Genomic DNA, 13577 nt, shown 5'->3' on the forward strand with positions numbered 1-13577 from the left:
CCTTCCAAGTCTCGGTGAGCATTTATATATTATGCGTTGATGTTGGGCGCAATACGTAGAGCATTACCAAGACGATATAGCTCGACAGTTCTGCGTATCACATCTCAACAGGAATCAGGCAACAGGAATGGTCTGCATGACAACGTTATACATTAAAGTTCACCATGATAGCTCGAGCTAAGGATTGGCTATTTACGTGTAGAGACGCAACGACTCTCGAGCATCCATCCTCTTTCGTCGTATTCCACTCGTTTTGATCGCGGGTATTCGTAAGAAAACTACCACCATATTTCGGACGGATGCGCTGATCTCAGCACTATGATAAACTTGCCCCAAAACCAATTACTGCTTGGAGACTTCTTGATCCCCAATCTCTGCGCCTACAATGTCCTCTGCCTCGCCTTTCGCCTTCTCCGCCTCCTCATCATCCTTCCTCATCCTCCTGATCATTTCCGCCCTCGCCTTCTCAATATCCTCATTCCGAATGAAGTAGCTCTTGGACCCTTTTCCCTGACTCCACTCAAGCAGTTCCTTTTCCGTCCGCAGTGGCAAGTTCCTCCCAAAATCGTCACAAAAGCCCCATAACATTGCTCTCGCCCACCCTCTATGCAGCTGTCCCTTGCGTCTAACACCTTCCTTCATGATCAATTCATCCGGACGCAAGAGTTCTTCCCGGGGTTTTGTGGTAGGTAGAAGCAGGCGCTTGGCGTGTGGATAGAGGAGCTGTTGTTCTTGATGGGTGTTGTTGGTCGCTTTGGAGAAGATGGCTGGGTGCAAAATAGCTGTGGTGCCGCCCGAAGAAAGCTTGATGATCGAAACGCTTGTGCGTTCGAGGTTGGCTATGCCGATTTTGTCCCACGGGACGCCCATGATGCTTTGACGCTTGACGTGGTCTGGAACATCTACTGGTAGATGGTACTTGTGCCGGACCCAGAGTTTGAGAAGGTCGAGGCGAGTCATGGCCATCATACCGGTCGCTGAATCTGGACCCCAGCCACGGAGGACTCGCCAGAGGGAGGTGAGATGGCGTTCAGCAGTGAGTAGCTTACGGAAAGGCACACCTGTGAAGCTGCTACCCTGCCACTGTGGTGGATGCATAGCTGGATTCATGGTACCGGTGTTGTGTGGTATTATCGGTGCGGCTGGATCGGTGAAGTACATGTCCACCTTGAGGAAGAACGTCGTTGCTCGAAACAAGGTCTTGATTGTGATGTATGAGTCACTCCTCATCAGCGCGATGCGGTGAGCATTCAGTGGCAAGTCCATGATGAACCACACCCGTCTTACTGCATCCAGAGTACCAGCAGGACAGCGCAGACCCTTCGTTGCCAGCTGGATGAGCATGTCTTTGCAAATCGCATATCGCCATGCCACCATCTGCAGCCAGCGGATACTAGGTAAATCGCGAAGGTCTCCATACTTCTTGCTCACATCCTGCCCTTTCCATAGACTCTTCTGCCTAAGTCTGGGGTCCTTGATGCATAATTCGGCATAGCAACGCCAGGGGTAAATCTTGTCCGCGCCGGGTGCCCAGGTTCGCATGTTCTCCAGTATGTAAGCAGTATAGGCGCCATTGAATAGGTAATGGAAAGGCTTGCTGATGGCGTATAGAGTGATGAGTGCTGGAATCGGGAGACAGCTAACGAGATGCTTGATGAGGTCTCCATTGCGGAGTATAGCGTTCAGGACACTGAAAGGTCGTCGAGAAGTCGTAGGTGGGATCTGTCGATACTTTGGATTGAGGAGTGTTGAGCCTACGTTTGTGCGACCAGAAGGTAACGCATATGAGGGAGTGACGGAAGCAATTCGAGGAGTACCATCCTCGTCATACTTGATCTCGAGCTTGTTCTCGAGCCTTGGGCGTTTGTGTGGGTTGACGGTGGTCTGTAGTGGCAATGGCTCGAATTTGCCAGTGTTGAACTTTTCGGGCGAAGTAGAGGCACGTCGCTTGTGTAGTTTACCGATTCGAGGAGCTGAAGGGGCAGGGGTTGGCAGGTCTGATGTGGTAGCTTCTGATGTGGGATCTGCTGCTAGTGACGAGTGTGGTGTCGCTGTATCAGACGACTGTTGTGACGATCGGTCCGCCAGTGTTGTCGAAGAACACGGCGGGCTCTCCGTACTCCTCTTCTTCGGTACGGTATCGATGCTGTCGTCGCTCGCGCCCTTCACTTCTGTTTCGTCCGCCATCTTCGTGTCGGCGTCTTCTTGGGTCGGGTGCTCGTGATCGCTCTCTGCGCTTCGACCGACTAGGTCTTGCTCCTTCATGTTTACTCGTCGACTTTCCTTTCTTATCCTTGGCCCACCTTTCTTGATTTCTTGATCCCACTTCCACACGTTGCCCATAGAGCTATGCGGCTTCCAACCACGCTGTGGCCACTCAGTCTTAATGTGGGATGAGCAAAGAAAAGCCGAGACTGCGATGGCCAGGACGTAGTAGTAGAGGCGGTTGATGGCCATGCTGGAGTCAGTAAGGCGTCTGTAATATTTTGAACTGGAACCTGAAACGACAATAAGAATCGTTAGTATTGTTCTTGTGGAGCTTGTGGGGTGGCGGGAGCTGCTGTAGATCATTACGTCGGCGCGTGACCTGTTCAGTGAATGCACTGGAAGGGGAAGGAGCGACCCTGTCAGCTGTTCTCTTCACCCACACAGGGCTCTGAATCTTGATGTGAGCTGGATTCGCGCACAGCGAAAGTGAGTAATAAACAAATACATACGCTGCGTTGAGCGCTTTGGTATCATCCCATCCAGACTCCGTATCCCAAGACCTGTTGAATCGGCCGCCCACCCATATATCCTCGTTTCGCCCCCAAATCTTCCATCATCTTCTATTGAGCAGGGTCAAGAACTCATCTCGTGTCTTCGCTCGCTTCCGCATAGCGCCCAGCATACAGCTAGTCGTAGTCGTTGCTCCTGTCTTCTGTACCCCTCGCATCACCATACACAAATGACTGCTTTCCATCACCACGCCTACACCCTGCGGCTTTAGCACTTCTAGCAATGCAAGAGCAACTTGTTTTGTCAAGCGCTCCTGGACCTGTAGTCGTCTGCTGAACATCTCTGCGATCCTCGCAAGCTTCGACAATCCAATTACTCTTCGTGACGGTATATACCCAATATGCATCTACGTCCACGGTCAGCACAACCATACCATGATCCAAGCATTAAACAAAAAAGACCCACCTTTCCTGTAAAAGGCACAAGATGATGCTCACACAAACTGAAAACCTCAATATCCTTCACAATGACCAACTCATCATGGTCCTCATGGAAAACAGCATTGTTCACAATATCCCTCAGATTCTCCTCATAACCTTTCGTGAAGAACATCATAGCCTTTGCATACCTCTCCGGCGTCCCATGTAGGCCCTCGCGATCTGGATCCTCACCGATACATTCGAGGATCGTTCTCACAGCGCCAGAGAGCTTGGTCAATCTTGCTTGGGCGTCCTCGGGACTTTCGCGCTCGTGGAGGCGTGCGAGGGTTCCGGCTGATGGCCAGGAGAGGCCATCGAAGTCGATCGTGGGATTTGCGGTGAAGGGAGACATGGAGCGGGCGGTTGCGGGTGGTGTCAGAGGTGCCTCGTCTCGGTCGTCCCGGGCTGCGACTTTGAGGTCAAGGTCGTCGAGGTCGGCATCTTCTACTTCTTCGTACTGCTGCGCCGAGTTTTGTTGTGATCCGTTTGGCCGTTCCGTTCGGTCGTGATTGTTCAAGCTTAGGTTTGCGAGATCTATTGGCTCTCGAGGAGGCCCCATTGAGGATTTTATTGACTCATACGTATGCTCTCTATCCTCACGTTCGCGCTCGGCCGTATAGGATGGGTGGAGAGGAGAATGGCCATTGATGAGGTGAGAAGGGATAGCTCTAGGTCGCGGGACAGGCTGGTGCTCGGGATCCATGATTTGATGCTTGGTGAGATGCTTTGTAGTAGAAAAATGTACAAACTAGTCTTCGGTGCTTATGTGGTAGAGATACCCGAAGAGCCTGGGGTGAACTCTATATGGAGTGGCCGGAGATGCTTGAGACGTTGTGATAGAGAGCCAGGTCATAGTACAATGCTACCGTGCACCTATTTGTCTCTTCATGATGTGCATTATTCTAGAGATTCCCGGTAAAGTCAACTCGAGCTTGAGATTCACCTCGCAGACCTCGAGATTTTTGATCGGCCGAGGTGCGTCATTAGCGCCAGCTTGAACCGGAGCATTCCGCGCGGGCGCATCAACACAATTTCAGCGCTTCATGCGACGATGGATTCTGCACTCGCTCGCCATCAACATCCTTAACTAATTCATCCACCCACAATTGTAGACGGCACGGGGCCGCGCAGCTTCTGGTACTATACACCATCCTTAGCTCTGAGCGTGCGACAACGTGCAGATAGCGAGTCATGATGGCGCATCCTACCCTCGCCTTTGGCAGCATGACAGCAACTTAGCATGACCGGCTACGCTCCAGTCCCAACCATTCTGGTCCTACATCGTCGACCTTCCTTTGGCAGGCGACATTTTCTGGTTCATCCCCACCACGCTCAGTGGGTTCGCCCTGAAGCTGCTGTCCACCGGGTCGGCTCTCTTCTAACACAAACCCTTTGCTCCGCAACTCTCTGCTTGGTGATCCGTCCTCCATATTTCATAGATAGATGTATTCGCCGTGAAACAATTCTGACGCGGAGCAAGCCGAGAGACTCAAGCGGCGAAGATCGGGATGGCTGGGGTTCTTATCAATGTGGGCATTCTAGGGAGTGCCTACGCAGTCAACAGTGGCCAGCTTCAGTGCATGGGTGGTGAACGCACCACTCCTGGTAGTGCTTGAAATGCGGCATGCGTATGAGCTGCAGGCTCAGAGCTGCTACGATGGCATCGCCCAGTTCCCAGCAAACGCTGCTCCTGAGCGTGTTTCCTGACACCATGACCAAGGGTCGACAGTGAAACGGAGAATACTTGCCTGTTGCCTGCCGAACCGTTGTGTCCTCCATAGGCACGAACACAGCCGAAAGCATTGTCGGCAGATCGCTTGGTCACTGAGCATGATCGCTCTTCATGGCGCTCGCACTGGCAGCATTGGCATGACTGGCAAGCAGGCATTGGCTCGTCCAGAACAGATCGTGAAGATCTTACTGACATGCAGCTGTGAATGCTGCTCTCCACTTCTGCTGTGTATTGCGAGCGCCTTCTTTGCATTTGGTAAAGATTTGCTCGTGAACCAGCCCAACGAGAAAGGACATCGGCGAAGGCTCATCGTCTACAAGTACTTCTCATCTGCTTGGCCAACGCTATGCAATGACAGCGTATATGCTGGGCTTGGAGCGCATATCACAATGTGTTACTACTGATAAAACCTGGCAGCCTCAAGGTATTGCTCCTGCTCGAGTCAATCTTACACGACGGCAACGCCAAGACTTCCTGGAGACGGGCGGGGCTGAACAGATGAGTTTCTCAAGGCCACCGCAAGTGACAGGCCCATTACGCTCCTGATGCATGATTGTAGTTGTCACAGGCGAGTATGATGTGAGTCTTTCGTTCTCTTCATCATTGTGCAGGGTGGCGGACTATACTGGAATTGACATCGATTCATCCTGATGCTCGAAGCTTATCAGCCGCATCTCGGGAAAGTCGCATGCGGGAACGCGCGCACATGAGTTGCGCCATTTGGCCGTGTCGTCAACTAACGCTACCGTGCAAGGAGAGGAGGCTATCGGCAGCGTATCGAGGGCTTGTCGTGAACGATTACATTGTCCAGGGTGGAGCTATCGAGCGTGAAGTATCCAACACCCCAAAGAATATTTATGGCCAAATAGCAGAACGAGAGCGAAAGCCAGGCATCGCTTCACCTCCACACTTTTCTTCTGAACAAGCACATCATTCTGCTTCACCACTTCATCACGAACGCAGCAGGGGGACAGGCACAGAATCATCTGATGCATCACGAGGGAAAGTTGTAGGAAGCCTGAAGTGCGCACCTGCCTGCAAGCCTCAATCATCACGCCGAACCACAACGGGCCCCATTCAATCACACGCCAGCACCGATCATCTCCTACGTCGCACAGACGCCGCTCAACCGCGTCCCACCCAATATTCAAACGCCCGGACGAACAACCCTGCCTCGGTCACTAGTACACAACTACCGGGGTGAGAAGAAGGTCTAGGTGCAGAAGCACCAGCTGGAGGAAGTGCCAGGTGATTTACGACTGCGTGAACAAGAGACAGTGACGTGACCGGGGGGCGTCGCAGGCATACTTATAGGGATTGGCGATCACGTTTGAGGGACCAATACTGCGACGTTGCAACTGCTGCAAACAGTGGAGAAGGAGTGTGAGACCACAGAGCCCGCGAGTCGTACAATCACCTGCCAGGCACGAGAATCTGGGGATCTCCCACGCATCATCACCGCGGTCACGTTGGTATCTCGCAGCCGTGCGAACGACGACTGTTCTAAGGATACGGCCTAGCCATCACAGACTGCGACCATCATAATTCCTAACACAAGAGCATATTAAGATCATCCCATCATTCACGGCCTCGTCGTTGAAAGGACCTCCGCTCGCCACGCCGCTCGCCTGCGCACGAAAAGGCTTCGCTGTCGAGTCTTGACAGTACTACCACCGATTACCGAGCACCCTACGAGCAGCGTCTCGTGAGCTGGATGCGAAACCACGTCACTGCGTAAGGCTGACAACATGCACAATCGCGGCCCGCCTTACGGTGGCCACCACGGCTATTCATCCACCCAACCACAATACAACAACCGCAACTATCCACAACCGAGCTATGCTTCACACGCAGGTTCGCCAGCTTACCGCCATCCCCCACAACCACACCATAGCCACCCACAAGGCTCATCATCACAGTCAGGTGCGCCGCAGTACCAACCGAAGCCGTCGGGACAGTTCAGTAACACACCGTCACACTCCGGCAGTCAGACGCCACAACGAGGAGGCTCGTCACAACGTTTTGGGCGTGGTCACTTCGCAAATCTGTCATGGACACCTGGCGATGGTGTACGCGGTGGGAGCCTAGTACAGCCTGGTGACAAGTCAAGAGAGAATTCAGTGACCGCGGACGCGGATGCACAGGATGATGACAACCCCTTCCGACCTCCCGCGGATATGCGAGCAGAGGACGAAGGTGCTCGTAAACGAAAGCCTACACCATCTGGACCAGCTTCGCAGATGGCATCCGTAGTGATCGCGCCAGAGGGAGCCGGAGTTGAAGTGGAGAAAGAAAAGAACAAGATATCCTTTTCCATAAAAGGCAGGGCGAGCGTGCAAAATGCGCAAGTTGAGAAGTCAGCCCATGCATCGAAGGCAGAGACATCGCCACTGGCGTCGAAGAAGCTACCCGCGACAGTATCACCGCTTGTGCAGGCGAGCGTACCGAAGAGCCAGAATTATGTCGGCAACACTCGTGTTGGTGATCCTCCCAACAAGCTTGTCAAGAAGGAGACTGTGCGGAGAAAACGTATCAAGGCAAGGCCAACAATGAGTGACGAGTTTGCTGCTTCGGATAGTGTATACTACAGGAAGACCGGGAATGAATCTGTTATCGGGAGCGGGACTTATGGCAAGGTATATAAGGCTATACATGTGTACACTGGTAAGATGGTGGCGCTGAAGAAGATCCGGATGGAGGGTGAGCGGGATGGTGTAAGTTCATGGTTGGGAACGCTTTAATGATTACATGCTGACCTGTTTTCAGTTTCCTGTCACAGCGACCCGCGAGATCAAACTATTACAGTCGCTGAATCACATCAATGTCGTCCCGCTACAGGAAGTCATGGTGGAGAAGAACGACTGCTTCATGGTGTTCGAGTACCAGGCTCACGATCTGACTGGCCTGCTCAACCATCCAACCTTCACACTCTCGGAAGGTCACAAGAAGCACCTAGCCAAGCAGATGTTCGAAGGACTAGCATATCTGCACCACCGTGGAGTGCTTCACCGCGACATCAAAGCGGCAAATATCCTCGTCTCCAAGACTGGCGAGCTCAAGTATGCGGATTTCGGTCTTGCGCGTTTCTACCAGAAGCGTAGCACACAAGATTACACCAACCGAGTGATTACAATCTGGTACCGGCCACCCGAACTTCTGCTCGGCGAGACACAATACGGCCCAGCAGTCGATATCTGGAGCGCCGCCTGCGTCCTCGTCGAGATCTTCACCCGCCATGCCATCTTCCCAGGCGATGGTGGCGAGATCAATCAACTCGACAAAATCTACAACGTCCTCGGCACACCATCCCGTAGCGACTGGCCCGGCCTCACTCAACTCCAATGGTTCGAGCTCCTACGCCCATCTCACCGCCAGCCCTCTACTTTCCGCGACAAGTATAAGAGCAGAATAAGAGAGGATGCTTTCGAGCTTCTGGAAGCCATGTTCTCGTACGATCCGGCGAATCGACCTCCGGCATCGGACGTCCTGGAGCATAGTTATTTCACCAACGAGCCCCAGGCGCAGCAGGTCTGGGAATTGGCGGATCTGGAGGGCGATTGGCATGAATTCGAGTCCAAGGCTTTGAGGAAGGAGAAGGAGAAGAGTGAGCGGGAGGCGAGACGGAGAGAGAGGGAAGTGGTGGAGAAGAGGAAGGCGGAGGAGATGCCGCAGGGTGCTTTGCCCGGGGAGAAGAGGATTAAGGTTGCTGTTGCTGCGGAAGCCCCTTGAGAGTGAGAATATCTGTTCCTGGGATGCTTCTGGCTCGGGTTGTGCTATAGATTCTACATCCAGCCATCCACCATGGGTGTAAGCTTCTCTGCCGCCGTCTTCGTCATTCAGTGTATCTCGTCCTCCGTTGGAGAGTCAGGAAATTGCGCTCTCACTCGGTAGTCATGATGTGCTTGGAGTATTCCTCTGCCCATCCCGTCTGCCACAGGCACAAGATCTCGCGAACAACATTTCGCCACCCGCTATAGGGCTTCATCCGTATGACGAACATCCATAGCGAATATGACAGGAACAGGATCACGGACACAAGCAGGAGTTCCTTACCACGACCCTAGTTCTATCGCCATGAGATACCTAAGCTATGCTTGCCCAGGTGGGCAGTGGCCATCTTGTCCAGTATGTCTCAAGCTCTTGTCACATTTGATTCAAACGGATGACTGCGGTGAAAACGAGGATGATGCGATACGCGGCCAGCAGCTCCGGCGCAGCGATATCCAAGGTCTTTGGTTCAGGGACAGACCGTGAAAGCAATGAAGCAACGGACAGTCATGGACTGTCTACCCGATGAGACATTGCAAGTTCCTCCTACCCATCTTTGCCTAAGTGTGAGAAGCAGTGGACACGGGGAAGAGCAGCGGTGTACCGTGGGCGGGCGCACCCAATGTGTCACGACTCTCCTGAACGTGCGGTCTCAATCGATCTTGAATGTCTCGATTTCGTACTCGCCCCTGTCCACGGCTTCCATGACCTCTCCGTCCATGATACCATGCACATATACTGGGCCGATCATCTGGTGGAATCTGCCGGTAGGACGCTTGCGGAGAACGATTGGCATGCTGAATCCATGAAGGACGACAACGAGGTCATCTGGTCGGCAGACCAATGGTCCGAGCCCGATATGTCCCGCGTGTGTGAAGACGAAGCTCCGGTGGCCTATACATTTGTCCATGGCCTTGTAGTACTGCCAGTCAAGATTGCTGTGTACCCATGGCATGCCACTCGTGCTTAGGGCGTCGCGTGGCCATCGCTTCGAAGGATCAGTCCCGGAAACCTGCAGGTCAGCGGCCAAGGTCCTTGCGAAGGCATCAGAGATCTTATCTCGGGGGTAGTGTTTGTGTTCACGAGCTACGAGCTGGTCATATAAGTCCTGGATGTCTACGTGGTTCCAATTTCTTGAGCTGCGCAGTTTTACCGTCTCCACAATTGTAACGATAGAGCCTGATAGCTGAAGGCGTCCGCCGTTGGTCGTGAAGTCCATCACAAGGAAGGCAGATTTTCTGAACGCTTGCGTGATAGAGAGAAGGCTCGAACGGTTGCGCAGACTATCCGCAGGACCAGTCAGGCACCCATGAAGGGAGACGAGTCAACCCCTTCACAGCCACTACTTCCGAATCGTGTCTGCTCTGGGCCTCTCTGTCATGCGCAACGATCAGAGATTTCCATGAACCATCCGACACTATGCCCAATCTTGTAGTCTCTGTGAAGATCTCGATAGTGCTCTTCCCATAGTTCACTCTCGGAACAAGATTTTCAAGGGTCGATCTTGCGAAGAGCCCGTGCAGACCAAAGACGTGTTTTTTTTCGTCGCTGCACTCTCTATTCCGGCTCATCTGTAGCAATGGCAGGGCGAGAGTCCTCGTCTTGGGGCCAATGCGCCTCAAATGACTGAAAATATTGTGGTAGCTGTCGAGACCGTCGCGACAACCCCTCGGGTCCATGGCACTGGCATCAAGAGCAAGCATCTCTCTCGAGCTGCAAAAGCGGTAGAACAATGGTGCGAAATTGCTTAGCTCAGTCTCATTGCATTGGTCGTGACCGTAGACGAAGACGCATCCTTGCGCAAGCACAGCCTCTTGCACCACCCAGACACGATGGAACCATGAATCATAAAGAACTATTTTAATGTGAGTATAGTGCAAGGCCGTCCAACTATCGTCTTTTGAGACGCTGCAGAACTGGCGCATAATTTGCAGAGACTCCTCCATACCTGGATGAGCTGGCCCAAGCCATATGAAAGTGTTGGCTGCCTGCTGATAGATCTGACCCATCTGCTGGACTTGCACGTCACGTTCTTCTATGCCGTCTTGGTTCACGCACACTTGACCAATCCAAATGCACAAGCTGTCCCGCTCGGGTCTTAGACGCTGCAGAGCTTCGTAGACACTGGTGGTAAGGGCAAAGTGCTTGCCATCCAGCTGCATCTGGTGGGTACGTGTTGCATCACCCCAGCAGTAGGATAGCGCATTGTAGTCTGGCATATCTTTGAGATCATGTCTTGATAAATGGCAGACCAGTGGACTACCAAATTCGGCGGGCAGCACGACAAGGAGTCGGGCACAGCCGGACTCTAGCTGCTCATCGTACGAAGAATTGTACGAATTCTCATCCCGATTTGACGGAGACGCCAGTGGTTCGCTCACCGAGGTGGCGAGTCGACGACTTTCTCCATTGCGAGCAAGCCATGGGAATGCTTATGCTCGTAACGAAAGTCTTACAACCAGGTATATCCCGCGTCATTCATCAAGGGCCAAGCTAGCCGGAAGCTGGCCATGATGAGACCAGACGAAGGATCGAAGCATGACAGACCATGGAGTCTAATGATGGTGAGAGTGCTGGGGAAAGAATCGAAGTCGTAGTGGGTGGCTTGCCTTAGTAAGCAATGCTCGAGTCGACACCTCACCTTTACTGTAACATGTGCTTGCTCGTGCTAGCAACTCGTGATTCAACAATGCAATAAAACACAATACGAGTCGGCAGTATAGCCGTCAACAACTCTGACCATGCACAACACTCTCACTCGCATACAAAATGTGTTCGGCTTCTTCACTTCTGTAGCATTTGCTGTCGCAGCAGCCATTGCTCTCAGCGTCGTGCTAAGCTCTCAGACACCTTCCGCCTCGCTCGAGCTGCGCAATGTGCAGGTGTATGTAATCTACTGTATACTCGGTCATGTATGGGACTAATGATAATACAGTGTCAAAGGCCGCCCGCACTACTACAGCACCAAACGCGAGGAATATGCTCACGTGAAGTTCGACCTCGACGCTGGTACATGGCCGACATCTTCCATTCACCTCAAACCATGCTAACTCTCGACCTAACTCAGACCTCAGCACTCTCTTCAACTGGAACACGAAACAAATCTTCGCCTACATCACCGCTTCCTACCCTTCCACCACTCCCTCCACAATCCCAGCCTCGGAAGCCATCATCTGGGACGCCATCATCCCCGCCGACAACGCACCTTGGCATCAGAATACCTACATCCACCCCTCTTCGAAAGCCGACGTGAAAGCAAAGAAACCTGCCAAACGTGGCTCCAAGTCGAAGAAGGACACGACCAAGCCATATCCAGCCGGTGCACAACCTGGCATCTTGAAGCTGAGCAGTCAGAAACCCAAGTATCAAATCACGGATATCAGTGGCAGAATTGCCGAACGTAGCAATGCTACCTTAACTTTGCATTGGAATGTGCAGCCCTATGTTGGGGCTTTGGTGTGGGATAGTAAGAGGTCGATCGGGAGATGGCAGGGTTTGAAGGGTGGGGAGAGCAAGTTTGAGTTCCCACCGCTGAAGGGCACGGAGGGGGTGAAGAAGGAGGATTTGAAGGTGGAGGCGGGTGGGGAGAGGAATCGGGGGAAGCCTGCGTAGGGTTATGGTCTCAAGCAATGCATATGAAGCAGGTTACGAAAGGATAGAGCGAAGCTTGGGAAGGCTAATGATCATACTACTGCTATATGCTACTGCTATATGCTCGCTTCCCATCCTACTGACACCCCGAACACTACAACGCGAGAAGGGACTTGGTGAGTAGTCAGCGCGACTGGTAGCCACAAACCATATCAATGCCGACACTCCATCCCAACGGCATACGACTTCATTCACACCTCCAAATGTCGCTTTGCACCTTCGTACGACAATATTGCCAACAGGGATTGCTTCTCAGATGCTTGCACGAGACTCACAGTTCACTTATCATGACAGGACCTCCTACCCCATATAGTCCAGGTCATCTTCGCCTAATCAGGAAGCATGAATTTGCCTCATACGACTTCCTTCATGTCCCTCATCGGTCGCTGATCTGATGCCTCCTTCCCACTGTCAAAACAATCGAACCTTCCGAAAACGCTCTCTCGCGGATTCATCGACTGGACGAATTTGCACATCATCATCGCTTTGATGTTGGGTTGGCCACAAGTCGCACAATCCCACCATTTCCCCCACGCTCCTAGAGACCCATGAACAACAAATGGTGAGATCACCACTGATGCGAACAGAGTACCTAACAGGACCTCCCATATCAGTCCGGAGATGATGCTCGCGAGCCAGGAGCCGTTTGTGGTCATATCTTGCGCGAGACTGAGATATCTCTGCTCGATGCATGTATATGTACTGCTGACGTTCAAAGGCGCTTTCATGGTTTCGCAGGAATTAGGCAGGAAAGGCCCGATTCCTAGATGGAGCCCGAGGATGGTGAAGGGAATGCCGTGGTAGATGAGGAAGAAGCGGCTAGTGAAGACAGCGAAGAATCCCACCAAGGACAGAAAAGCTTCCAGGAGGATGTAGAGCCGATTGTGCGTTGTCGTATATCTCAGAAAAAGGTATAGCGCGATCATCGGGTATGAGACCAGGGTTGCTGCGATGAGGACTAGGTCGAAGTAGAAGATGATGTTGTCTCTGTACTGGAGAGCTTCTGGGGTAAGTGAGTCGACACCCATGTTTGCGGCTATCGTTGGTGGAGTGGTACTGCAGTTGTGATAGGAACTCAGAGGATTGTGAAGTGAGTGTGGACTTCCAGGACTGCGTTGCTCATATATGCTCCGTGGCGCGTGCTCGAATTGAGAACAGAGTTCGCGTCATGATCATTGCAGCAGCTATGATAGGCTCGAGATTGGACTGAGGAAAACTCACCCACTCAC

General features: G+C 52.6%; 5 protein-coding genes across 5 annotated transcripts; 2 read left to right on the plus strand and 3 right to left on the minus strand.

Annotated features, from left to right (window-relative positions):
• Positions 1–342: 342 nt before the first annotated feature.
• LTS14_000315 (uncharacterized protein) lies at positions 343–2457 on the minus strand (the record flags this gene model as incomplete). Its single annotated transcript, XM_064833028.1, has 1 exon — positions 343–2457. The coding sequence occupies one exon, from the start codon at positions 2455–2457 to the stop codon at positions 343–345; it is 2115 nt and encodes a 704-aa protein (XP_064699297.1).
• Positions 2458–2821: 364 nt separating this feature from the next.
• On the minus strand, positions 2822–3900 carry GCH1 (GTP cyclohydrolase 1; the record flags this gene model as incomplete). The annotated part of the gene is made up of 2 exons (XM_064833029.1): positions 2822–3124; positions 3184–3900. The coding sequence occupies 2 exons, from the start codon at positions 3898–3900 to the stop codon at positions 2822–2824; spliced, it is 1020 nt and encodes a 339-aa protein (XP_064699298.1).
• A 2777-nt stretch (positions 3901–6677) lies between these two features.
• On the plus strand, positions 6678–8658 carry LSK1 (serine/threonine protein kinase, CMGC, CDC2/CDK subfamily; the record flags this gene model as incomplete). The annotated part of the gene is made up of 2 exons (XM_064833030.1): positions 6678–7643; positions 7696–8658. The coding sequence occupies 2 exons, from the start codon at positions 6678–6680 to the stop codon at positions 8656–8658; spliced, it is 1929 nt and encodes a 642-aa protein (XP_064699299.1).
• A 1322-nt stretch (positions 8659–9980) lies between these two features.
• LTS14_000318 (uncharacterized protein) lies at positions 9981–10916 on the minus strand (the record flags this gene model as incomplete). The annotated part of the gene is made up of 1 exon (XM_064833031.1): positions 9981–10916. The coding sequence occupies one exon, from the start codon at positions 10914–10916 to the stop codon at positions 9981–9983; it is 936 nt and encodes a 311-aa protein (XP_064699300.1).
• A 522-nt stretch (positions 10917–11438) lies between these two features.
• Positions 11439–12309, plus strand: SPC3 (Signal peptidase complex subunit; the record flags this gene model as incomplete). The annotated part of the gene is made up of 3 exons (XM_064833032.1): positions 11439–11581; positions 11633–11706; positions 11765–12309. The coding sequence occupies 3 exons, from the start codon at positions 11439–11441 to the stop codon at positions 12307–12309; spliced, it is 762 nt and encodes a 253-aa protein (XP_064699301.1).
• Positions 12310–13577: the final 1268 nt, after the last annotated feature.

Source organism: Recurvomyces mirabilis (assembly GCF_035927965.1).
Source record: "Recurvomyces mirabilis strain CCFEE 5264 chromosome Unknown scaffold_1, whole genome shotgun sequence".
NCBI classification, from domain to species: domain Eukaryota; kingdom Fungi; phylum Ascomycota; class Dothideomycetes; order Mycosphaerellales; family Teratosphaeriaceae; genus Recurvomyces; species Recurvomyces mirabilis.